General features: G+C 36.3%; 1 protein-coding gene across 1 annotated transcript in view; it reads right to left on the bottom strand.

The window, feature by feature from the left end:
- Window positions 1-27,886, bottom strand: part of IL1RAPL1 (interleukin 1 receptor accessory protein like 1) — a 1,449,662-nt gene that overhangs the window by 1,245,983 nt on the left and 175,793 nt on the right. Inside the window, exon 2 of the mRNA XM_037821603.1 lies at window positions 4,688-4,793. Coding sequence (XP_037677531.1) covers window positions 4,688-4,769 — 82 coding nt within the window. The 5' untranslated portion in view covers window positions 4,770-4,793. The remainder of the gene's footprint in view (window positions 1-4,687; window positions 4,794-27,886) is intronic.

Here is a 27,886-nt window from a genome sequence, read left to right as displayed (position 1 = left end):
ATAACAAACAGAAAGGTCAGAACCTAAATTGTGTCTTTGGTTATTTAACTATCCCTATCCTTCATAAATTATTTGGACCCAGAGGCATGCATTTGGGAAAACCTCTCGAGAGGTTTTGCCCTCTTCTTGATGTCAGGAAGAATTGTATCTAAATAAATGATTCTATAAAAACAGGTGTCCACTGTCAGATCCTGGAATGAAGAGAAGATCAACTCCCTGTGGTAACCATTTTACTTTCTAGTAGCTGGCTGCTTTAGGCGCTTTTATATATATGAAGTCCCTTCTAGAATAACATGTGCTCTTTGATTTATGTAATATAGCTGCATACTCGACTCCATATTTTCTAGTAACTGTGAATACTTTTTTCTTTTACATTGAAGTCACTTGCTTATTTATCACATATCAGTACTCATGAGCTTCACATGATACCCATTATTGACTAATACCATTAAAATCAAAATGACTGTATAACGACATAAATACTTCTTTAAAGCAGCTCTAATATCTGTCATTTCTTTTTCTTTCTAACAAATTTTGCACTGTACTTCAAACTCATGAAATCATTAATTTTTTTATAAAGGTTCACTGTCTTTATCTAAACCTTTAGCATGTCTTAAATATTGCTTATTCTGAATTTATAGCTTTTGCTTCAACAGTCCACATTATACATTACACTAATTTTTCTCCATGAAAAAGAAACACTTTATCTTAAATGCCTCTATTTTATCTTAACTTTTTCTTTCTAATACTGTGTTGTTCCTGTAGCATACTCACTGATGTAACCGAGTGGAACATTAAAGCCACTCATTCACTCATTTGTTCATTCATGCAGTCATTAATTCATTAAGACATTTCCTTGAACTTTGACTGTGGATCACACACCATGCTTGACACAGTAGGGGTTATAAGCATACATAAGTCATGTGCTCAACATCTTGTAGTCTGGGAGCAGGTATGAAAGAGCAAAAGACAAAGGGTGAATCGTCACGGAGCCCTCTCTCTTCCCTCATCTTTACATCCAGGCCCCTTGAGCTTTCATTTCTCGGTACTGTGCCAAACTCGTCAGCCAAACCACAACTCACGCTTTTGGTTCCCTCAAAGTGCTAGAGGAAACAACAGTTTACATTATTTCCCTGCCCATAAAACCTACCCAAATTCTACTGGTTATATAAAATAGAGAAATATTTAAGAATAATCATTATTAGAACAGACCATACTGATCTCTTGAAACGACCCTATAAAGAGACAGCATTTCATGTACTTTATCCCTTCATACAAAGTAATGACAATGTTTTTAGAGGTAACAAAGTTTAAAAAGACATAATAAGAACATTCAAAATATATTTTTTTATTTGCAGGCAAATACACTTTAAAAAGAAAGAAAGAAAGATACAGGAATATTAAGCCAAACCTTCTGAACTGATTGAGATACAAAGACTCACCAAGCAAGCATTTGCTTTACATGTGGTTTTTGTACAGAATTCTACAATTGACAGCAACTCAAATGTTTACTTACTGAATTACTACAACACTCCACACACTTGAGGGGAATCAGTAATATTGATAGTCTTCTCTTTCTTCAAGTGCTTCTTATAAAAACTAAAAGAAGGATATAAAATTGTACCAGGAAAAAAAAATCTATCATGCAACAAAGGCTAGTGCCTGCTTCCATAGATGTTAAAGGCCTTGATTCTAAATGCATGCCCAACTTTAACATGTTACGTGAGAGACCAGATTCAGTCCTTGATTGTCATACCATATGTATATTCAAAGTGATGTTTAAAAGAATACATTTTAAAATTGAATTTTTAAATAATTCAATCAAGGATGTTATGATAGTATAACTCCTTTATTATATTTAATTTGTTTCTTAAATTAATAACAATTGGAATATAAGCCAGTGTGATAAAAAACAATGCATCTCCAGGTTGTGTATGAAGATCTCCTATTACTTTAAAAGTAGATCTGTTAATGAGAAACAAAACCTACTTCTAAAATTTTATGGAGTGACCAGATGTAGACATCTAAAGTAAACACTATACACATTTAACATGCCATTAAAAACTAATCAACATTATCACATGCATTATAATCATATTTTACATATTCTTGGTTATTAAAATATCTAGTTCTGGTTTTCTAGTGGTCACAACGAAATAAAAATAATATTCAAGCAAAAGATGTGAAAAGCATTGAGTTATGAATCATGTTTACAGAATTTTCAAAAAGATTTATAAAATCAAGCATAAAAAGAGTTTTAAGTGATAAGAGAAAAGAACAAGGATAAGTACCCCTCTCAGTTAATAAGAAAGATCAAACATAAAAAATGGATTTTTATTCCCTGGCCTTGGTGCCTCTGGTTTTATAGGTTGGACTGGGCGTGAAGATTGGGCCATTAATCTTTTAAGCAGAAGATGCCAAGTGCACTCCTCTTCTACTTGATCTATGGAGATCAGTAGTGGTGCTCTTCAGTAAGCGACATATCAGCTTTTCTGAAGCAAAGATGCCATGGTAACAGACATCGGATGAAATGAGTGCAAGCTATGAAAGTATATGGCTAGGAAAAGCTTATTTATTTCTAAATTGCACACTCAAACTCAAAGGGAAAAAAAAAAAAAAACCTCCCATCCACCTGAGTCCCAACATTGACACGGGAAGACCCTATCTTAATTTACACTATCCAGAAAGTAAACAAACGAAACAAGCTGTGTAATCTCAGTACCTGCATGCTTTAACATTTTTAAATTGCCATAGAGAAAACACATTTGGTTGGCGAGATGTAAAATAGTTATGCTACAACTTTGTTCTTGGGAGAGCATTTCATTAACACTCTCCTAAAATAATTATACCTATGGCATTAAAATAAAAATTTAATTTGAGACAGGTCATTGAGCTTTCTGAGGTCTCCAGAGCAGAAAGAGATACAAATTGTCAACTGTCCCATATTTCTAGCTCTGCTCCCATGCTTCTCAAACACACAAAGTCACAATATAATAAAATTTTTTTTTTTTCTAAATTAGAGCGCTTGTGGAATGAACCTGTCACCATCATTGAATGATGGAAAAGGAAATCACGTCTGCATTTCAATAAACAAACCATGGATCTGACATATACAGAAAGAATAGAAAATGGTTTTTATGTGGTCAGGTCAGGTATGACATCCAGAAAAATGAAGTGTTTGAGATTTGGTGAATATTTGTATTTTGGATGAACTCTTTTCATTTTCTTATAATGCTTAAAGAGATGAGCATTTCTCTTCTACAGGGACAGTATCCTCAAGATCCATGTTAAATGCTTTTGATGTAAACTACTTGTCTAGAAAATATCCCTGTTGGAGAATTTTATCAGCTTTTGTCACTATTTATTCCCCCTTATATCCACTCTAACTCTCAAGGGTATGCTGGACTTGCAAGTGGCAGACAAAGAAATCAAAATATCTGCTGTTTGCCAGTAATCTATTCTAACTACAACAGCTTTCACACCATTATCCTGCCCTAGGATTGTTTCCCATTACCAAGAACAGACAAAATAACATATAAACGTAGAAACACTTTACTTTTTCACACTGACTACAACCGTGTGCATGGCAGATACAAGAGTTGTACAATAACCAAAAGTTCTAGAACTCATAGGCTCAGTAAAATTTCTTTTACCCTCAACTATGCACCAAAACCATCCCCTTGTCCATGCACAAACCTCCTCCAAATATCTCCCTAGACTTTCTCCCCAGATGGGATGTGAACAAGCCAAACTCACTATTTCCCTTCCATGTGTCCTTTTTTAGTATAATATCATCCCCTCTCCTTTCTGAACTACAAATCTACATTTGCTCATGCAATTCTTCACATCACAATACTCTGAAGATTCTTGCATGTTATCTTTTTTTGCATACTATCTCTCTGGAACTAACAGATTTAATGCATTCTATTTCCTCATTATACCCAAAATCTGCAAAAATTCTGTACTCCCACATAAAGTGTGAATATGGAAAGGCTTTGTACAATAAGTAACTTATCAGACAAGCTACAACTTCATATCAATAACAGTATTTATTCAAAGTCACCTTGTACATTTTTCTAACTCCAAGTATTAAAAGTCAACCAAAATCCAAGATGCCTGAAAACATGTAAAGTTTTCCACATGTTTCAACATTAATCTATTTATCAGCTCCCTTCATTTTACCATTCTACTTCACCTCTATTTTCCTACTAAAATATTAAGGAATTTCCCCATGACATTTTCTTCAATAACTCTGGTGCATTCTTTAAATACTTGAAAATAATTCATTAAATCAGCTGAAATACAACCCAAAAAGGTATCTGCCCTAGGCATAGCTGACATTGAAGTGGTAACATCACGAAAAAATTCACATTAATATTTCCATACAAAAATTAAAATGATACTCTAAAGAGTGTGAAAATCATATAATAAAATGAAACAAAAATGCGAGCTTTCAGTATTGAATCCATTCCAATTCATAGTGATTAACAAAATAAGCCATACTTTTTAACCCATTACCGCCTTTCCAATCTCTTATGAGTAGGCTCCACCCATTTAAAGATATATATACACTAGCACCACAATACGGATTCCCCTTAATTCTCAACCTCTTCACGTATGGTACACATGTAAATTTACCATCATGTCAAGCCATCAAAAGGAGAGAGAAGAAAGGAACTCGGCTTACCAGAGCCTCTTTTGGTCACAACCTTCAAACTCTGAGTAAAAGTAGCATATAAGAGAATCAAGTGTGGAATCGGAGCTTTCATCTTCCGGCTCTTAAAGGCTGTTCCCTAAAGCAAAGATAAAAAAGAAAACATACATATTTTAAAAAGATATAGCAATATTATAAGAGTTTTTGTTGGCCTTTTAATCATGCATGATTGGGGCAATGAATTCCACAAAAGGAAAGAACATGAACTCTCTATTATATTTTCCCCTATGTTAATGTTTTCTAAATAAACTCAAAAGCACTAATACAAAATTATGTCTTTATAGACCTCCCCAAATGTTTTAAAATCTTATATTCACTTAAGATTTAGATTCTCCCTATATTTAGAGGCCCTACTTGTATTTAAATAAGTGAAAAAAATCCCTTCAGTAGGAATGCGTCACTAACAATTTTTTTAATATAAATAAGCAAATATTGACATTGTTAATGTTCCATGGTGTAATAGAATATGGTTTTATTGAATGCCAGTCTTTCCAGTCAAGAAGAAATAATAAATTTCATGCCTCTAAGCATTTAATTGTGACTTTACCATTCTCTAGAAAAAAACAAAACTCAAAAAGCTACTTCAAGAGAATTTTAAGACTTTATTCTCTATTGAAATAAAGTACACTGTCCATGAAAGCTTGAAAGATATATCATTTCCTCCTATTACAAGATTCTCAGAGGGGCACTAAAAGCGACACTAACCTAGAGTTTTGATTTCAAAAAGGACACATATATCAATTGAAATTAACTGAAATGAACATTGTCTTTCCTCAGAAAAGCACCCTTCTTTTCTTTTTGTATGAGACTGAGATGGTAGAGCTGAAAGACTCAATTTCAAAAAGTAGCAAGTCAGAACACAGCTCAAATATACTGTGAACCCAAGACAGCACAAGTTTCTTTGCAAGACATCTGAGGACTGATCACATCCAGCTTTCAGTCACTGTGTCTTTATTAAAGATGAGGAAGCTGAAACTGTGATTTGACAGTGACATTTTGTGCTCTCCTAGAGCCTCAAATGCCTCTGATATTTTTAAATGATTAATTCATTCACATGAATAAAAGTCCGTTAAAACACATTTTAATTCACAAAAAAATGAAAAGCCATTCACTTGTATCAAAGTGTCACCATCATCATTTTAATCAGAAAGTCAGTGAATTTTTAAAATAGCATTGAGAATAAGCTATTTGAATGCCAGCACCTTTAAATGATGAAAGCCTGCTTCAGTTTTCCAACCAAGGACCTTCAGTTCACATAAAGACATAAATGAAACCTAGTCCAAAGAGCTAACTCATCAGACACATCTGACAAACTGCCACATTAAAGCACAAGCCTGAGTCATGCATTCCTAAAACCCAAATCCCATTTGCCAACCACGGCACTAAGTGGAGCTGCTGGAAATCTTCAAGTTGATATCTTCAGCCTTCAGGTTAGCAGCAAGAGTCAGTTCCTCTCTCAGTGTGAGTTTAATCAGCACTGCCCACGAAACTCCAGGATCCAACTCCACACTGCAAGACCTTCCAGCTTAACTATCTTATTACTTTATTCTTGTTCAAAACACTAATTCCTTAGTCATTTCACTTATAGAAAGCATACAGGCTAGTTTGTGATTCTATTTCTGAAAATTAAATTGGTTTGGAGAGCATCAATTTGGTTAAGATCATGAACCTTAATTAAATCTCTCGAAACTCTGTGTTATTAGGGAAAACAAAAGTGAATTATGTCACATTTCGCTGACTTACATCTCGGTCAATACACAATAATCCGTACAACCTCTGGAGAAATTCATTGTATCTTAAATTGAAGGGCAGCTTAAATATGTCTAGCCATAGACATCCCAGCCATCCTGTACTTGTGGCATAATTAAAGTTTTTACCCAGAAATAGCAATGCAAACTGCATATAATCCTTTTACTGAGGTTCTCATGTATTTTCTCATTGTAATTCAGAGAATCAGTGACCTAATTTCACGAAGCTTCCATTTTTGGATCAACCAACCTGAAATTACTTGCCTGATTCCTGTCAAGAACACCATTCACCCCTTGATTTCACATAAACTACTCCTAAACTTGATGCACGATGTGCATATCACAGTGGTCAAGAGCAGGGCTCTGAAATCAGTCTGTCTGAGTTCTCACCCCAGCTTTGCCATCTATCAGCTGTATGATTTGGGGCAAATGACTTGACCTCTGTATACCTAGTTTCTTCATCTGCAAAATAGGTATTATAATAGTACATGCAACATTGTGTCCAGAACAGCACTGGCACGTAGAACACAATAAATGAAAGCTGTTTTTGTTATTACAGTTCAATTGTTATTGTTGTTACTACCAATATTATAGACAATACTCATGTTGTCTCTCCTGTGAAGTTTTCTGTACATATCAGCCTTCTTTACATCCCATTCCACACAATTAGCTTATACATTTATTTATGACTTTCTCTTTTATCAGACTCAAAGCCCCTCCAGAGTGAATGTGTGTATTATTCATCTTTGTATTTCTAGTGCTCAATGAACATTAGTTGAAGATATGAATGAATGAAAAGGCTAAATGTGGCTGCTATTGTATGTGGTTGAATTTTGGCATTTGTACTCATCATTTTATAAACACTTACTGAGAATATACTAGTTACAAAGTGTTGTGCTATGATGCAGTGGGGACATAAAGACAAGGCAATGCACTCTAATAAAGAAGGATCTCAGACCAATAAAGGAAACAAATACTTGCTTACTTAATTAGACTAGCCCTGATGCCATATGGTGAGTATAATGGGCCAAGGGAGTAGAGGGAGGAATCTATTAATTCTGCTCCAGGTTGGGTATAGTGAAAGCTTAGGAAAGGACTTTCAGGGAAAGAAGTGTTTCAACGGGGTCAGTGAGGAGAGGCTTTCTAAGGGAAAGGGCACTCTAAGTCTAGGACAAAGGATAAGTGAAATAGCAAGTGTGGTAGGCAGAATAATGGCCCCCAAAGATGTTCACATCCAAATCCCCAGAACCTGTGACTGTTACTGCTACATGTTAAAAAGGGAATTTGTAGATGCGATTAAGTTAAAGATCTTGAGATGGGGAGCGTTATCCCAGATTACACAGGTGATACCAATGCAATCACAAGAGGGAGGCAGGAGAGTCAGAGAGAGAAGATGTGATGATGGCAGCAGAGGTCAGAGGTGGAGTGATATGCCTTGAAGACAGAGGAAGGGGCCATGAGCCAAGGAATACAGGCAGCCTCTAGAAGCTGGTAAAGAAAAGGAAAGAGATTCTCTCCCAGAGCATCTAGAAGGAATGTGACCTTGCCAAAACCTCAACTTTAGCTGAGTGAGACCCATTTCAGACTTCTCTGACCTCATGAACTGAAGGATAATAAATTTGCATTATTTTAAGCCAGAAACTTTGTGGTGATTTGCTATAGCAACAATAGGAAACTAATATATTGAGAATATGAAATAGCAAGTTCCAGGAATGATGTGAAATAGGCCAGAGAGTGTGAACGATAATAACAGAAGTTTAAGATGTCAATGTAGGATTGTTAACATCACAATATGCAAGGTAAGAAGTTGGGAATTTTCCCTTATGCATCCTACAATGATTTTTCACCCATCTTCTGACTAACTTCATAATTCAAGAATATTTCATTCAGTTTTACTTTCTTCACTTTCTTATCATGAAAATAATATGTACATTGAATAAGTTTCCTCAGAGTACATATGGTGACTCACCCGAGATTTCTGATCTGCTCCACTTTCACACAGTCCTAAGATTCTTTGAAGTAGAGACAATAAAGAGCTGGTAGATGCTTCTAAGTGCATAATCTGAACTATATCTTAGAATGCAGATTGAAGTTGGAAGAAACTAGTTAGTTAGCAAGTACACGAAGAAGAGGAAAAGGGTCAGCCTTAAGGCAGTAGCAATGAATAATGGGAGTAGAGAATAGATTTGGGAATAAATAGAATTTAGTGATATTAAAGGAAGTGGCATTAAAAAGCAGCTTCAAAAGTGGATCTGAGGCTTAGTTTGAGCAACTCAGTCTATTATGATAGTATTTACCAATATGGAGATATACAAAAGATATTCTAGGCAATGTGGGTGAAGAAACATTTCAAGTTATATTTTGGGCATATTGAGTTAAATTGACCATGGAATCTCCTCTTAGAATTACCTTGTTGCTAATTAAAAATACTAGCCAGGAGCTAGTAGGTATTTGCTAGAGAGATGGAGGATAACTACATTGTAATGGTAGTTGAAGTTAAGCACAAGGATTAGGAAAAACAGGAACCATGAGTAAAGAGAAGGCAGCTTAGACTTTGAACCCTGGGGCCTACAAATATTCACGTGACAGGCAAAGGAGTCAACTGGGAGAAAAAGGAAGTAACAAAAGGCAAGCAGTTAGAGGGAGTGTGAATCAAAAAAGAGGTCAATGAAATATGAATATTTAAGGGGACAATCAGTAGAGCTCATGTATTTGAAGGAGTAAAAAGAGACAGTTGGCTTTAGAGTTAAGATGCTGCTGGCGTTATTGGCCAGAGTCTTTACATTAGAACAATGAGGACGTAATCAGGATATTTAAGGTGAAAAATAAGCTTCATATGCTTGTTTCTGAAAGGTGAGGGTGTGCAGTCTAGATTAATAACCTAAGGGACAGTCAGAGATGGCCTGGACATATATGTAAACTGAGGCAAAGGTGAAGCAGAGGCAGAGAGTGCAGATACCCTGGGGCTTAAAAATATTTATGTGACAAGCAAAGGAGTCAAGAGGAAGAAATAGGAAGTAACAAAGAGCAGCTACAGGGAGTGTGAATAAAAAAAACATGGATTAGGAAAAACAGAAAGAATGAGTTGAGAAAAGAAGGCAGTTTAGACTTTGAACCCTGGGGCCTAGAAGGAAATAGATGTTAGTATGGAGAAGTTAGGACACCTTCTCTTATAGGCAGATGAAAAAGGAAGTACAGGTGACTGAAAACAAAGATAAGTTTGGAAGTGCAATGGAGGGGAGCCACATTAATTAGTCTATTTCAAAACAGAGAAAATGGGTTTTGGAATGAGAAAGAATTGGATTAAGAGTCTTACCATATGTTATGTTAGGCAAGTTATTTCATTTTTATAAGCTCCAGCTTTCTCATCTGGAAGTCATGGACATAGCTATGTGCCATATTTATTTCATGTTGACCTACTTTTTTTCAATGTATTATGGTAGCAAATACCTACTTCAAAGTTTTATAAGCCTTAAATAAAACAACTGTCTTTACATTGACCATCACATTGTTTTGTTTAACAGTAGCATTCAATTGCACACATTTTTTTTAAATGCTAGTTTTCATTTTCCTATGATGCCTTTCTCTACATTCCAGGCTAGTAAGTAATAATGAGCTATACGATCCACTATCTTTGATTTAATCCTTAAAGTTTTGACATTAATAAACTCAGTATTAGAACAATCATTTTTCACTGTAAATTTAAAAAGCATTTTTAAAATCTCCATTTGTGTATAATACAGATAAAATATTTTCCAAGTGTACAATGTACACAAGGCAATGCATGTTAAAGCCATGAGACAGAGTCTCCCTGTGGAGAGGAGAAACAGAGACTGTTACAGACTCTGCAACTCAAAGTTACTAAAAAGCATGACATGTAAAATTAATCACAAGAAAACCTGTTTATTACACCATGAACCTTTCATTGCTATCTTGAAGAAAATCCACCACTCATAGGTTATGAAGATACTTATACATTTATTTTAAAAATTACTGAGTGACAACCATATTTCAGATGCAGTTCTAAGTATTGGAGATATGAGATGATTAGGAAATAGTCACCAAGGCCAGGGGTCCCACAGAAGAGAGACATGGAAATCAATAATGACAACAAAGGCATCTCACGTTAAAAGAGACAAACTCTCAAAACTCTTATGTGAAGTGCTTGAATATTCCTGAAGTGGTCATGAAAACATTTCCAAATAAGAGTGACATTTGGGCTGACTTTGGAAGTAGGAAGAGCAGTTAGCTCACGATTGACTAGGATGGAGTGCGATTAAATAGTGGGGGACAGGAGAGTCCAGGTAAAGAAGGACAAAGAGAGACTGTGGTGTAGTTGAAAATCCACTAGTGCAAATAAAACAATATACATGACAATCTATTCGATTCAGGGATGTATGTATGTAAGAATATATTTAGATTATCTAAAATAAGTTTTAGGTCATTAAGATAATTTTTTTTTGTTACAAATTGGCCCAGATACTGATTTTTTTTTTTACACAATCCTAATCAGAAGAGCATTCCTATGGAGCTGGGCTCAAAAAGGAGGGTTAAAGTTCCAGATCTTTTAACTAGGCTTCTACCCCGATCGCCAAAAGCTAATTCATATTCTGACTAAAAGGCCAAGGTGCCAGTAAGACCTGCAGTCATATAGATCTTGGCAGATTCCCCTACAAAGTGATGAAGAATATAACACTTTGTGGTCAAATAACCCTGTCCACAATGCATTCATTCCTCATTTAAACATTGTCCCAAGAAATAAACACTGTGGAGTCTGATGTAGAGCAACCTGGCATAAAATGCTTTGGAATGTCCTGCAGATCAACAGACTGATTAATTCTGGAGCAGTGCCTACAGTTACTATGGGTGGCTCCAGGTGAGGCTGAAACGATGTAATGGAATCCAGTAGAGAGAAGTCTTGCTTGAGTCTCAGGAAGGTGTGGACCAGATACTTCAGTAGGTAGGAAGACAATGGCATTTAAGGAACTGAGTGACATAACCAGCTTTGTATTATAAGGAGTTCACCAAATTTTGGTCAAATCTACTAAAAAAATAAGACCAATAATATAAAAATTAGAAGTAAGTATGAGAATACAAGGACATAACAAATCTAGAATGCTTTCGATTTTTTTAAATTTGGAAATTTTACAGACTGGATGATTTTCTGAGAATGTAAATTACCAAAATTTACTAAACAAAATTTACTAAACAAAGTAAAAATATGAATGGATAAAAATATTGACAAAAAGTGTTAATTTGTTCCAAATAGATATTAGGCACTTCTGGTCAAAATACAAACAGGATTTTTTTTATTGTGAGTTCTTGATAAACTAAGTCTAAAATTTGAATGAAATAATAAGTAAGACAGAAATTGAGGAAAAGGTAGCAGACTTAAATAGGACATGTGCTACATGATATCAAAATGCATTATAATTCTACTCTAGTAGAAAGCATAGTACAGCTACAAATACTGACATATCCAATAAGGATATACACAACACTACATCAATATCAGAGTATGTAAGAACAATAAAAAGGAAGCATATAGCATTGAATTAAAAAATGATGCTTGACCCACCCCGATCAAGATGGCAGAGAGAGATGCTTCAGGGCTCTGTTCCCCCACCAAAGCTTTGAACAACCAGCAAGAAATGGCAGAAACCTTCTTCCCAAGGCTCCAGAGAACAGTTATTGCAATAACAGGGTGAGTGCCAAATCAAGAAACAGGCTACTTATACAGGCTACTTAAAAGCACTAAAATCTCCTGTCACCCCAGCTGGCCCCTCCTCCACCTCTTGCTGGCTCAGGGTGGAGCTCACCTGCACTCCCAGTGCGAATCCCTGGTCCCAGTTCCAGAGGTGTCAGAGTAATCTTTGTGCACACACTGGGAGCCTGTGTATCTGGCCCAGTCTCTGTTGGTGGGCTGAGTGACTCATCATCCCAGAACTTGCCCTCCATGTAGAAGACAGTTCACCAAGCTCTCCTACAGAATGCAGTAGGAGAGAAGTCAAGTCATGCTGCCTAGGGCAAGGGATTGCTGGCTATAGGACGGACATACAGTGCAGTGGCCAGGACTGTGAGGAAACTCTTTCCTAGGGAAGAGGGGACACTTGTATCCGTGTTAATGTGAGAATTCCTAGGGCCACACCTGCATGCCCAAGACAAGATGCACATGCAGAAAGGATCAGGGAGGACCCTAGGCTTTGGCCTGGAGCTAATCTCTAAACTCACTGTATGGCTAAGTCCTGAAGAAGAGCACTTGCACAGGTCAATCTGCAAAGCATTTTCTTTTCTTCCTTTGTTTTTGTTTATTTATTTGGGGGGGGGGGGTGGTTAGCTTCTGATATTCAGGGAAAGCTCTGTCATACCACTAGATAGATACAAGATTAAGGAACAGACACCTCTAAACTCCAACAATAACACATTAAAATATCAAAATGTCCAGTTTTAAACAAAAGGTCACAAAACATACAAAGAACATGGAAGCAATGGCCCAGGCAAAGGAGATTAAAGCATTAGAAACCATCAATGAGGAGGACCAGACTGAGACATACCAGACAAAGACTTTGAAAAATGTTCCTAAATATACACAAAGAGCTAAAGGAAAACACAAAGAACTAAAGGAAATCAGGAAAATTATAGATGAAACCAAAGAGAATATCAATAAAGGGATGGGAATTATGAAGAGGAACCAAAGTTGAAGACCACAGTAACGGAAATTAAAAATTCCCTATAGGGGTTCAATAGCACATTGGAACTGGCAGAAGAAAGAAATCAGTGAACTTGAAGATAGGACAAATGAAATCATCCAATCTGTGGAGCAGAAAGAAGAATGAAGAAAACTGAAGAGAGCCTAAGGAAACTGTGGGACACAATCAAGTGTACCAATATATGCACTGTGTGAGTCCCAGAAGGAGAAGAGACAGGGGAAGGGAGAATATTCAAAGAATTACTGGCTGAACGCTTCCCAAATTTAATGAAAAACATGAATATGCACATCCAAGATACTCAACAAATTCCAAACAGTATAAACCCAATTAAACCCACACCATGGCATGTTATAATCAAACTGTCAAATGTAAAAGACAGAGAATTCTGAAAGCTGCGAGAGAGAAGCTACATGTCACATACAAGGGAGCCTTAATAAGATTAAGGGTTGATTTATCATCATAAACCATGGAGGAAAGAAGGCAGTGGGAAGACGTATTTAAAGTGCTGAAAGCAAAAGCTGCCAACCAAGAATTGTATATCCAACAAAACTGTCTTTCAAAAATGAGGGAAAGGTTAAGACATTCCCAGAAAAACAAAAACCGAGAGGGTTTTTCACCACTAGACCAGTCCTATAAGAGATGCTAAACAGAGTTCTGCAGGTCGAAAGAAAAGCACAATAGAAAATAGATCAAAGTCGCATGAAGAAATAAAGATTTCCGGTGAGTGTAATGACATGAGTAAATGTAAAGGCCAGTACTATTGTATTTTGGGTTTGTGACTACACTTTTTACTTCCTACAAGATCTAAAAGGCAGATGTATGAAATAGAATAAGTCAGTGGTTTGGGATTCACAATGTATAAGTATGTAATATGTGACAAGAATTACATAAAGGTGGGGGTACAGAAGGATACAGGAATATCATTTATGAATACTATTGAGGTTAATTTGGTATCAAAGGAAACAAGATTGTTAGAGATTTAGGAGGTTACATTTAAGCCCCATGGTAACTACAAAGAAAATATCAGTTAATATGCAAGCTCACAGAGACAGAAATTACAATGCAGATTGCCAGGAATGGGGGGCTGCCACTGGAAATGGGAAGTTAATGCATAACGGGTGTTGGGTTTCTGTTGGAGGAGATGGGAAAATTTTAGTAATGGAATATGGTAAGGTACCACAATATTGTGAATGTGATTAATCCCATGCAATGATATGTTTCAGAGTGGCTGATACGGGAGAATTTGTGTTTTATATATATAGTCCTACAGATAAAAAAGAAAGAAAATAAGAAAGAGAAACTAAAGAGACAATGAAAATTAAATACAATGCATGATCCTGGATGGGATCTAACATGGGAGGAGAAAAAGCTCAAAGGAACATTACTGGGTCATATGAAAAAAATGGAACAAAGACTGTAATCTTTATATATTTTTCTTGTAAGCTTTATATTAATGTAAAATTTCTTGACCCTGATAACTGCACTTAGGGCTGGCTGCATAAGTGAAAATCCTCATTCTTAGGAAATGTGCATGACAGTAATAAATGTTCAAGGAGCATGATGTATACAACCTACACTTAAGTGTTCAAAAAATGGATTGACAGATAAAAAGATAGCTAGATGGATATATAGATAGAATAATATGGCAAATGTGGCAAACTGTTAGAATTGGCGAAGCTAGGTATCTATCTGTAGGGGTGCGTATGTTGGAGTTCTCCATATGGGGCTTTTATTATTTTTGTAGCTGTCCTGTAAATTTGAAAGTATTTCAAAATAAAAAGTTAAAACAAACAAAAAAAATGCTTCAAAGACATGACTGTCTGGGGAGAAATAAAGTTAAAATCACACATCCTATCACATGCTAAAATAAATATCTTGAATTTTTATAAAAAGCCCACCATAAAATTCCAAAGAATACTTTTATTATGTAATCTTCATACAGGGAGAGTTTTCCCATCATAAAGGAATAGAAAGTGTTCTAAAAATAATGTCAAATTTTACAACATGAAATTTTTAAAAATTAAAAGGGAAATTAAAGGTCAAATTATAAATTAGCAAGAATATTCCAACAAAAATTTCAACAGGCTAGTATTATTCGTAATCTATAAAGAACTCTTACAAATCTAGTGGGAAAATGAGCAAACAGAATGCATATAGAAATTGGCCAAACAGAATTAATAAATAATACATAGAAAACATAATCACTAAATATAAAAATTCACCAAATGCACTAATAATTTAAAAATGTATATTAAAAATAGTTTATAATTTTCTCAAATTAAAAAGGTGCCATATTTTGTAATGTTACATATATATACATAGAAAATTATAGAGAAAGAAAAAAGAGTAATAAAAGTTATTTAAAAGATCACTTATGTTGATGTGGCTACAGTAAAACAAGTAGGCTCATTATCGGGTAGTGTGAGTGAATACTGGTACATTACTACTGTAAAGCAATTTCTCTATATATATGGCCTTCAAAATATTTAAACACTGTGAATCTATCATCTTACTTCTTGATATTTGTGGTATCAAAAATTCCAACATGCCTCCAAGATTCCTGCCCCCCTAGTGTTCACACCCTGTATTATCCCTTCTCCTTGAGTATGGGAAGATCCTGTGAACACGATAGGATATCACTCCTATGATTAGGTTATGTTATATGGCAGAGATGGAGTTTTGTAGGTGTACTATAGGTCACTAATCAGTTGAAGTTAATCAAAAGAGAGATTATCCTGGGTGGGCCTGACCTAATCAGGTGAGCCCTTTACAAGAGGGTCTAGAGATCAGAGACAGAGGAAATCGGAGAAATTCAAAGCAGCAGAGATGCTCTCCTATGGGCTTTGAAGAATCAAACTGCCATGTTGCAGAGAGTGCCACAAGGCAGGGAATGGTGGGCAGCCTCTAGGAACTGAGGGCCTCAGTCCTATATTTATAAGGAGCTGAATTCTGCCAACAACTACATGTGCTTGGAGGAGATCCCCAAGCCTCAGATGAGATCCCAGCACTGGCCAACACCTTGATTTCAGTCTCGTGATGCCCTGAGCAGAGCGCCCAGCAAACCCAAGCCGAGACTCCTGACCCACAGGAAATGTGAGACAATAAACTTGTGTTGATATAAGCTCCTAGATTTGTGGTAATTTGTTACTCAGCAACAGAAACCTAATATACTACCTTAAATAAACAATCATAAATCCAGATAGAGATTTATGTGAGGATATTTTTAGGAAAGCATTATTAATTTATATAAATATTAATAAAGAGAAGTATTAAAAGAAATTATAGAGAATATCTATAAGATGATGTATTTATCCAACCTGCAGAAATGTTTTTTAAGAAGTTAATCACTTGGAAAAATAGTCACTGCCATACAGTATTATTATGAATAATACTAATATAGATGATAGAAGAATGACTAGGAAGAACTACAGCAGCATATAATATGATGTTTGCCATAAGTAATTATCCTGAGTTTGATTTTCCTCTATACTGCTATTTTCCCATTTAAAAAAAAAAAAAAAACATGCATTGCTTTTCATAAAATTATATATGCATTTGTACCATTTTAAGTATTCCTTAGAAAGGTTTAGGGAATCAAATTATCTTAAATTATTCAAGAAGTTGGATGATTTACTGTAATTTTAATTCTACAAGTAAAAAACATTTCCTAAATCCAAGAGTCATCCTAATAACCCATAGTGTACCAAATATTTTCTTACTACAATTTCCAATCTTCTCAACCATAAGATTCACTTTATGGCTCACTAATAAAAACAGTAAAATAGTCATCTTAAATCTTAACAGTAGATTCTAGACAAAGAGACAGAGAGAGACACACACAGTTCCTGGTCTGTTTACATTACCCAATAAACTGTTCCAAGGACATAATAGTCCCCAAGTAAATATTTATTGACAATTGAAAGAATGGAGTGTATATTGTAGAAGAAATGCTTATAAATGCATCCACGTGATACCACTTTAAGGACAATTTTGAGACTCTGGAATGAGCCAAAGAGATCAGTGGCTACCTTTTCAATGGAATGCTGGAGCCTCTGGGGATTATCTGATCTTATGCAGGTGTGCACCTTTGTCTTTGACTAGCTATTTTACAACTCTGTAAAGATAAAAATTAACTTCTAGAAAACTAATAGCAATGCAAATAATTCTTATCCATAGGAATGCAAATTCATTGTGTCCAATGGAATGCAACTGATTATTGTTCTATGGATAGACCAGTTGTGGCAAATTCATTTCAACATTTCTTTGCTGCATATAAATTTGTGTTTTTTCGGTATCTGCTTTGAACCGGACATAGTATCTTTCATGGCTCCCTCATTAATTAGTGAGTTAAATAAAATCTGACATGTGTTCATTTCATATCTTTATGAAAGTCATGATTTTATCTTTTTTGAAAATTATCCCTTAACACTACATTCATTTATTATAATCAAGTTAGTCAATTAATGCTTTGAGATAAGGGAAGTAGTTTTAAACGTTTAAATGAGAAATTATAATAAGCTACCCTGGGTTAGATTTTGTATTCTAGTCAGTGCTTACCATCATGGGGTTTTAATCAGAAATCATGTGAATAGTAATGCATAGACACCTTCAAGGCAGCTAAATAAGAGATCAGTGAAACTATAATGATGCATAGGGAAAGTCCATTTCCATGACATCATCAACAAGAGCAACGAAATGTATTTTGAGACCCTAGGCCTTGCTCTCAACTTTTTCCAGGTACAGGAATGACCCTTCCTAGGGGAATGGTGGCTGGGACACAGCTTGCTAGAAAAGGCCTCACTAGCAAGGTCATTGTCAAGAATCTTCTGCTACACAGTCTCGAGTTGCCTCAGGTAGTCAGCCGGCTATAGCTTAGAAAATCCCAGGCACTAGCTGATGCTTGTCTGCAAAGACAGACCTGAAGAAATATACAAAATGAAAACGGTAAAGTGCAGACTCTCTGGAATAAAACTGCCTGTGTCTGAAACCCAGCTTGACTTCTTACTATCTGTGCAACCTTCGACAAACTGCTACTACTTAATATCTCCATGCTGCGGTTCCCTCATCTGTAAAATGGGCTGGGTAATAGTTTACCTGAGAGGATTACTATGAAAATCAAATACAATGATGTATGATTAGCATTAAACATCGGTGCCTGGTTGGTTCTGCTTTACCCTTTATTGTTATAAGTCACTGAATATTTACAAGGTTGCGCTGATACCAATAGCCTTGACTGAATTAACTATACAAAATAATTCCAAACTTAAAATACCAGGTAATTATTGGGGAAATCAAAGTATTCTTAACACTGCCAGAAAATTGTGTAAAATTCAATGCAACTCCTGCTTATTTCGTGACAGAAGAAAATCTAGTAAATGGATGAACCTGACTTGCTAGAATAGAATGTGCACTGTGCACAAGAACAGAGAGCATAAATAAAAACAATATGCGGTTCCCATCTGCCACTTTTCTAACTCACCTTTTTTACTCCTTTCATATTCATCATGCCCTCCACTGTAATTCAGCTGCAAAAGCTCATGCCACAGAAATTTTTTGAGTTCCGAAGATAGCAGATTGGACGAGGCAAGTGAAAAAACCAGGGAAGGAAAGCAAATATATTCCATCACTGCTCTTCCTGGCTGCAAACATGATCTGAGCAGAGCTGATTAGCTCTCCTTTGTGAGTTCTTCCTGCAAATATATTTAACTGATAGATAAACCTGACCCTTACCACACTTCTGTTTTTAAAATTCAACATGTCGAGGCAACTTACTGCAACGCTCAAGAAAAAGCGGATTTCTGTTTGTTAGAGCTCCAATATTTGATTGTTGCATGTAGCAAAAAGTTTTATTTTTCCAACTAAACTCTGTATCCACAGGTATAACAACTTGTGAGGAGGGTGGGATCATGGGAGAAAAGCTACGGCAGTGCTTGGCTGCACTTTGGGATCACCTGGGGAGCTTTCAAAGCCAGGAGTGACCCAGGTGATGCCAAAGCTTCTGGTCCATGGACCACACCTGGAGAAGCGAAGGTCTAAGCAATAGTAGCTTTAAAGTTCCCCAAGGGATTCTGAAGCGCAGCCAAGGTTAAGAAGCACTGCTCTACGGCAAGGTTTCTTCATCCTGACAGTATTGATATGTGACATTTGTTTTAAAAGAACTGTTAAAAGACAGTGACTACATCAGTGGTAGACAGGATAATGTCCTTCCAAAGATGTCCACATCCTACTCCCTGGAACCTGTGAGCACGTTGCCTTACACGGAAAAAGGGACTTTACACATGTGATTAAGTTAAGGGTCTTTAGGTGGGAAAATTATCCTGGATTATCCAGGTGGGCCCATGTAATCACAAGAATCCTGATAAGAGGAAGGCACGAGTGTCAAAGGTAGGGAGAAGGCTATGTGACAACGGGAGCAGAGATTGAAGTGATGCCGTCAGGAGTCAAGGCATGTCAGCAACCGCTAGAACCTGGAAGTGGCAGAGAACAGCTTCTTCCCGAGACAGAGCCGCCAGAAAGAACAAGCATTGCTGATAACTTGATTTTAGCCCTGCAGGAGTCATTTTGGACTTTCAGCCTTCAGAACTATAAGAAAACACATTCGTGTTGTTTCAAGCCACTGAGTTTGTGGTAATTTGTTACAGCAGCAACAGGAAGTTAATACAACATTTCTTAAGCCAGAAAGCTAAACTGAATATTCTGGTTTATGATTAGCATCAAATTTAGAGATAATTGTGATAATTATCTACAAATTCATATCTGATTTCACAGATTCTGGCTTTGATCCTATTAATAAAAATCATTAACCTTTGTTGAATACTCACTAAGTGTCAGGCACACATTAAGTATTTTACATGGACTATCTTATTCCTTACAAATTTTCAATCAGATAGGTGCTATTGTTGTCGATATAAAGTACCTCTCCCAACTGTCACTGATAACATTTAAAATACTCAATAATAAAACAGAGTTAGTTCTAAAATGTCTCATGCAAATATACATACGAGTGAGGACACAAATGATCCATATTCAATGATCTACCTGCAAACAGTGCTACTATTTCTTAGGACGGTGTGTGCTTACAAAGTCAGTGCATGGACTGAAATTCTTTGCAGGTGATATTTATGCAGTTTTCAACTAGGTACTTGCTGTAGTCACTAATCTCAAAGATTTTTATTATCTAAGCCCCCTGCTTCTTTCTTGTAATTTTAAATAGAAAAATAAAATTCACCTTGACTACCACGTGAAGAAAGGACTATAATGAAACAAAAATGGGGGGAGAAAAAATACTAATTAGGCTTGAGGCTAATCAGTATCCAGGCAAGAAATGATACTGTCATAGAGTTTTTACAAAAGTAATGATGGACAGCCACCAGACTGTAATTTGGAGATAACAGCAACAAGAGTTACTAAAGTATTGGGTGTGGGCAGAAAGTAAAATAGAAATCAAAGATGACTCCCAGATTTGGCCAGAGAATAGAAATGTACTGTGCAACCATTAGCTGAGATGGAGAAGCCTAGGGATAAAACAAGTTTGGGAAGATGTTGGGAAGATGTGTTCTGTTTTGGACACTTTAAATTTGAGATGCCTATTTCATATCCAAGTTCATTTGCTATATGAATGTGTTAGGCAGCCTTTTAAGATGGCCCAATGATCTCTGCCTCCTTTTATTCATGACCTTATATAATCCTAACCCTTTGAGTATGGGATAAACTTAGTGACTCACTAATAAGGCAAAAGTGATGGGATGTTGCTTCTGAGATTAAGATAAAAAAAAAAAACCATGACTTCCATTTTACTCACTCTCACTCACTTTGATGAAACCAGCTGCTGTATTGTTAGCTGTCCTATGCAGCAGCCCACGTGGCAAGAAAATAAGGGACTGAAGCCCTCAGTTCAACAACTTGTAGAGAACTTAACCCTGCCAGCAACCATTGGGTGAACTTGGAAGTGATCCTGCCCCCATCAAACCTTGAGATAACCATGTCCCCAGCCAGCACCTGGTGAGAGACCCTGATCCTGGGGACACAGTTCAGTCATGCCCAAATTCCTGACCCACAGAATCTGTCATAATAAATGTTGTTTTTTTTAAGTCACTAGGTTTTGGGCTAATCTGTTAAGGAGTAATAGATACTAATGAAGAGGGCTTGAATGGGGGAGAAATCTGAGCTGCAGACAAATGTTTAGGAGTCTTCAACAGAAAGATTTTATTTAAAGTCAAGGAACTAAATGTAATCACCCATGGAGAGGAGCTGGAGAAGAAGGCTCAGAATTGAGACTTTCAACTACAACATGAAAAAGAAAAAAGGAACCAGCAGCACAAACTAGAAAATAGTGAGGTCGGCAGAAAAACAGGTGGAACTGGGTCAAATTATGCAAAGGGGTCAGGTAAGATGAAAACTGAGAATTGACCAATGGATTTGGTAACACAGAGTTCATCAGTGACCTTAACATAGCCATTTTGCTGGGAATAAAAACCTCATTGGAAATGCACAACCCTGTTACAAGGAGTTAATGCTAGAGTGGTGTATGGGAAACAATGTACTTATTGCAAACTATGGACTACGGTTAACAGCAATATTTTTATATATTATTTGCTTTAATGTATAGAAAGTTTTATACATTAGCGTTTGCAAAATAAAAACTGGATTTTACTGAAGGAAAAAAAAAACCTCACTGGATTTGGTTAAGGAGAGAATGGAATGTGAGAGAGTGAAGATACTGAATACAGACAACTCTTGGAGGAGTTTTTGGATGGAATCAATAGGGCCATACCTCAAGGAAATGTTTTCCTTAAAATGTGTGAATAAAAAGCTATCTTAGTATGCTCATGGGGATGATCCCATATTGAGACAGAAATTGGTCATGCAGGAGAGGAGATAATTGAAGGAGCAAAGTCTTTGAGAGAGAGGTTGAGAACATAAATGTAGCAGTTGACCTTAGTAGCAGGCAGTTTGTCTACTCTAAATGGAGGGAACGGTAGGCTGGTGAACTTAGCAGTATAAAAAAGTTTGCTTTATTCCAACGTGTTGTTAAAATAAAAGTAGAAAGAAAGGTGTGCTGTTTCACAGCTGAGTGTGAAATGTGTGGAAAGAGAGGAGGAGATTTAAAGATAGGGGTGAATAGACAAAAGAGTATCTTAGGGAGTGGTAAATTAAATGTCCTAGACAAGTAGTAGGATTTTGTGGTGCTTTTGCATGTCCATTGGTGATATGTGATCAAAAGATGAAATCAGAAAGGTAGTATGATTTACTTGAGCAAACCTCATCTCAACAACTTGGGTGAAGGTGTAGAACAGAGGGAAAGTTGGATTTAACTCAGATTAATTGAGTTTGGCTTTTTCCAAGTGAGTATAATTGGAAGATAGAGAAGCAAAAGTTTTACAGGTTTAACCATTTGCCATAGTGCTGGGCCATGGACCTGCACCAATAAATTGTTTTTTTTTATTTTATGATGTCCATGCCAGAACTATTTTTTTTCTTTTAGCTTAGACCTGCCAATGTAACATCATACCAATTTGGAAGCTAACTTGGTTCAAGTAGTCCCACGGAATGGTTTCACGATTATGAGGAAGATGACACTTAATTTGACATATTGAAACACCCAGCTCCCTTTAGTTGCCTATGTTTCAACTCCCTGGGTAATATATCCAATGTTCGCACTTAAGTGAAATGTTTTCAGGCATGAAGGGGTCTAAATACCCTCACATTCCCTGGATGGAAGCTAGTCTACTATTTTATCTACGTTATCTTTGATGCAAGGTTTGGGCTTGACATTGCAATTTAACAGGATTTACAACTTATTCTTGGAAAAATAGGCACAATTTTCAACTCCAGTAGACATTATTGCAATCATGCCAGCAGAAAACCCAATTTTCAGAAACCTACAGGCTTCAAGGAAAACAGATCAAAAAATAGTTTCTCATCAACACCATGCAGAGAATCATGTCACCAACTATTTACTAGACAAAATATGTACCTGAAATGTTTGAGGGGGTGACATGATAAATAACCATACTGATATTACCATCCTGAATAGCAGGATCTTGCCTTCCCTGTTGAGGGCGTTTCTCAATAGACTCCACAATCCTTCAGCTTTCCACCCACCAATAATGAAGTGCTTTGACTCAAAGAGGGGGAAAGCCCTCTTAATCCATACTTGTCTGCACCAGTAAAACCAAGGTTTTTTCACCTAGCATTGAAAATTTTTCTTTTGTGGCAGTTCACTCTAAACTATGTTTCTCTAGCGATTTTTATCCCTTTAGAATGCTTAATGATAATTGTCCATTAACCCACATAATATTTGGTGATTTTAAAAATAGGACATATATTAACTATTGCTTTTAAAATCTTACTTATCTAACTGAAAAGCCTTTCAAACCATCAGGTCTGGGTAGGAAGGTTTAAAGGTGTCCTTGGAAGGCATTTCTCAAGATCATTCCATCAACACAGGTCCTGCCTTTGCTCCAAAAATTTCCTCCATTAAAGGATGACAGGTTTGGGAGAACTCCAAAACTTCTGCGCTATGTCTTACACATTTTGCTCTAGCCCATTCTTGTTTCTCAGGACACTTCCCCTAAAAATCTAATTCACGGTGACTGACACTCCCACTGAAACTTCTCGGCAACTAATATATTCCAGCAGCTACTACTGGGCATTCCTTCTCTTCCATTTGCTCACTTCAACTTTCTCTCCTAAAGACATTGCTTGGTGGAAATATGCTGGATTGACTATTTTCCTGCCAAAAGCTGTGGATTCTAATTAAATAACTCAGAGAAAAGCAGTCATAACAAAAAGTTAAATTGCAAGTCCTTGGGAATTCAATCGTTGCCAGGTGGGAAAGGGAAGTGGGGATGGTATAAACTTCCACTTGCCTCTTGGAAGAGACAGAGTGGCATAATGAAAAGCCTGCTAGCCTTTGTATCCTACATCCTGGGCTTGAATCCCAGCTATGTTACTTCAGGGAAATAATTTCATATCCTGAAACTCATTTTCTTTACAAGATGGGAAACATAATAATGGCCTTGCCTATCTCCAAGCACTGTGGAATGTAAAATATTACCCTTATTTCCTACATGCCTATCATGCATTCTGAGTGAGGCATACTAACACTGGACACTGAATGAAAAATACTACTTTGTATATGCATCATTTCTCTGAATACTTTAATTGATCCCCACTTATATCAACCCAGTTTTCAACACATGTGGGATGGTATCCTCATTTGGAAAATGGAGAAACTGAGGCCAAATAATTTATAATTAGATCACTTCCCAAAATTCCCAGACACACAGGATTGCTTTAAAATACCAGGTTAGTGCTTTGTCCACAAATCTTTAGCCTTCAAGGGCCAATAGCACTTTTTTTCCTACTTAAATGTTGGTGGCTGGAGGTTTTTCAAAAGCAGGGCTGTATGGATAAATCACATAGAGCTAGAAAGCATGTCCTGAATTTTTCTTTTTTGCTTATTTTCATACATGTAAGCATGGTTTCATTTAAAACACATTGGAAATGTAGGAAGGATATCACTTTAAGTTCAAAGAAAAGATTACCCTTTAGTCGTACTGGGTAACACCACTTGTCTAGAGAGATAACACATTCTTCCAAAAGTCCAATCAAAACTCTATTGTTTCAATTAAACTAATTGACTCACCACCAGAGGCTGAGGCAGTTTGAGCTTGAGGGCCCTTAAATTACACAGGCCTCTTTTAAAGCTCTGTTTTTAATTTTTCAGTTGTCATTTTGTATCCTTTTTCCTTACACAGTGAGGCCAAAATTGCCTAAGCTTCAGGGCCCATAAAAACTGGATCCTCTCCTGCTCACCATATGCACTTAAGTTACTCTCTGTCATACTTCTTGTCAAGTTGACTAAACATTTCCACTTTTCCAGGGACCTAGAAACACTGAAATATAATGAAAAAGTAAGCTATCATTCACTGTTTGGTAAAGATAGTCCTTCTAGGTGGATTACCAGAATGATAACTTACAGAACAGACTTTTGGGAAAGAGTGCTGACAAAGAGAATAATACGAAGAGCAGTAACTTGGCAGTTAAGAAAAGAAGATTGAAGTCCAGAGTCTGATCTACCACCCACTAACATAACTTGGCAAAATCACATAACCTCTCTATGCTTTAGTATTATCTTTATGATGAAAGAATTGGACAAGATGATCATTATAGTTTCTTCTTGAAACATTTAAAATGATATAATGTAGTAATGTTACTCAAAGTCATATTATTTTAGACTCAATCTCAACAAACAGATGCAGTGGCAGAAGGCAACATTCTCTTCCTAATGTCTCCCTATACGTGGGGCCCCAAACCACAAAGTGTCTCCCAGAGTGATTAACTTTGGTCTGCCTGCTTATTGATCAACTTAAAACCCAAGAGGACGTACTCACTGTATCACGCTATTTTTCATCAAAATGACTGAACAGTCAGAATCTGTGTTACTTTAATTATGGTTTAAGAAGGGAGAAAAATTTCACAGGGAAACTAAATTATTTCAAGGTTTCCTTACTTGTTCTCATGATAGTGAAGTTCAATGTATCCAAGTATCATTAAATAATATATACTTCTTGGATATCTGTCTCTAACATGGCTCATCGATTCCATCCCTTTCTGTATACACGTCATTCCTCCACTGAAAGTTGGCGTCTATTCCTCCCTTCCTCTTTCAACTGAACTGGTCTTTTGACTTACTTCATCAGTAGAATGCAATAGAAGTGGCATTCTATAACATTTGTGGCTAAGTCATAAGAAGTCATTTTGCCTGGCTTCTTGAAGCCAGTTGCCATGCGAGACGTCTGACTAATCTGACACCACCATACTGGGAGGAAGCTCAAGCTAGGCATCTGGGGAGGTGGTGTGGGAGTAGAAAGATGCTTGACCATCCCTCAGCTGTTCCAACCATCCCAGCCCAGGCACCAGGCATTTGAGTGAAGAAACTTTCAGATGACCCTTGGCTCAGCTGCCATCTTATGACAACTATATGAGAGACTCAAATAAGAAGTGCCCAGCTGGGCGGTCAATGCCCAGAAGCAGGGGTTGGTTTAAGCCAATAAGTTTTTAGGTGATTTGTTACATAGTGATGGATAACGAGAACACTTCTTATGCTACATCAAACCTCCCTTTTTCTTTGATTTGTTTTTCTAAATCTTTCTATATAATATAGTCAAGGGCTGTAATGCAACTCAGATTCTTTTATGATCACTTCTTTTCACATTAGGTGTAAAAGAATGGGTTTCTGTGGCATTTCACTTCACACTCAATGATCTCATTTAACATTGCTGCCTCTCTCTCTCTCTCTCTCTCTCTCTCTGGCAGCCATAACACACCTGCAATAATTTGTCTGTTTGTTTGTTGAATACTTCCTAGGGCTAACCTCTCAACTTTAGGTAACCAACCAACACATGGATGCACAACCTTTACACTCAGAAGAAATAGCTCTTATAGTTAGACTGTCATGTATATAAAAGAGAGCCAACTCAATAGTTCATTAAAACTTTATCTTAAAGGTAATGTTACATTGATTAAAATTTCAATAAATTGATGATTTGACATACAGACTGTACTTCATACAATTCCAAATCATGGTACAAAATTTATATTGATACTCTGAATTGATGGAGTTACAGAGTAAGACCATTTGGTTTTCATATAATTTCCCGCAAACACAATTTTACTCTATATACTAATGTTTAATTACAACAAGGGGAGTGTACTACACATAGTTCTTTGAATTCTTCATAAGGTTTATAACTAGGAAGTGCCAATAGGAACACACACTACCAATTCTCAGTGTCATAACTGTGGTTGGAAATAGAGCCAGTTCTAATCTAACTACTATCAAGCAGCAGAAGTTTTACAGATCAACATACTGACTTTTGTATGACACAAGGGAAGATCAAAGTGCATACAATCAGTGTGGTTAAGATGATGGAAATCAGAATTTTGTACAACTAGACCTGTAGGACTCCAACTCAACTAAGTTATATTTTCACAAACATCAAATCAGAGATGATAAATAAAAATCTATATCACACATTTAATTTTCATGGACCAGTTAATACACTTGAGAAATTAGAGCCTATTACTGACTTCTTAAATACAGCAAATAAAAATGCAGCAAGTGATTTACTCAACAATATTATGATCTTCTATATAACAGATATTTTCTGGTTATGCCTATTTGCATGATCCTACTGTTAAGTAATACTCTTCACTTAATTCAAGGTTACTCTTAATTTAAATTCCCAGATTTCCAGAGGAGCAAGCGTCTGCTTATAATCAGTGAGCATTTTTAAACATCTTCATTTTGTATTTTAGATAACTTCTGAGTCATAAAGAATGTCACAGTTCATTGCATAAAACCCAAGCCTAGCTCTTGAATATATACATACACACACAAAGATTCAGTCAATATTCAGAGAGGAGAAAAGGCATTTCTTGAAATATATATACATACACATATAAACACATGTGCATATATATATATATATGTGCAAGAATACATATACACACACACGTACATACACACACACACAAACCTATAACAAATGGAAGAAATGGGACTGGGAATCAGGTCTTTCTATCATAGGCCTGAGTTGTCTCTCAGAAAAAAATTCCCTAAACAATTATCATTCTGTACCCACCTTCTCAGGTAACTCAGCTGAGAACACACTGAAATGTACATATAATTATTCAATTGTTCAATC

This window comes from Choloepus didactylus, chromosome X (genome assembly GCF_015220235.1).
Source record: "Choloepus didactylus isolate mChoDid1 chromosome X, mChoDid1.pri, whole genome shotgun sequence".
In the NCBI taxonomy this organism is placed as follows: Eukaryota; Metazoa; Chordata; class Mammalia; order Pilosa; family Megalonychidae; genus Choloepus; species Choloepus didactylus.
This window is presented reverse-complemented; position numbering and strand designations above follow the sequence as displayed.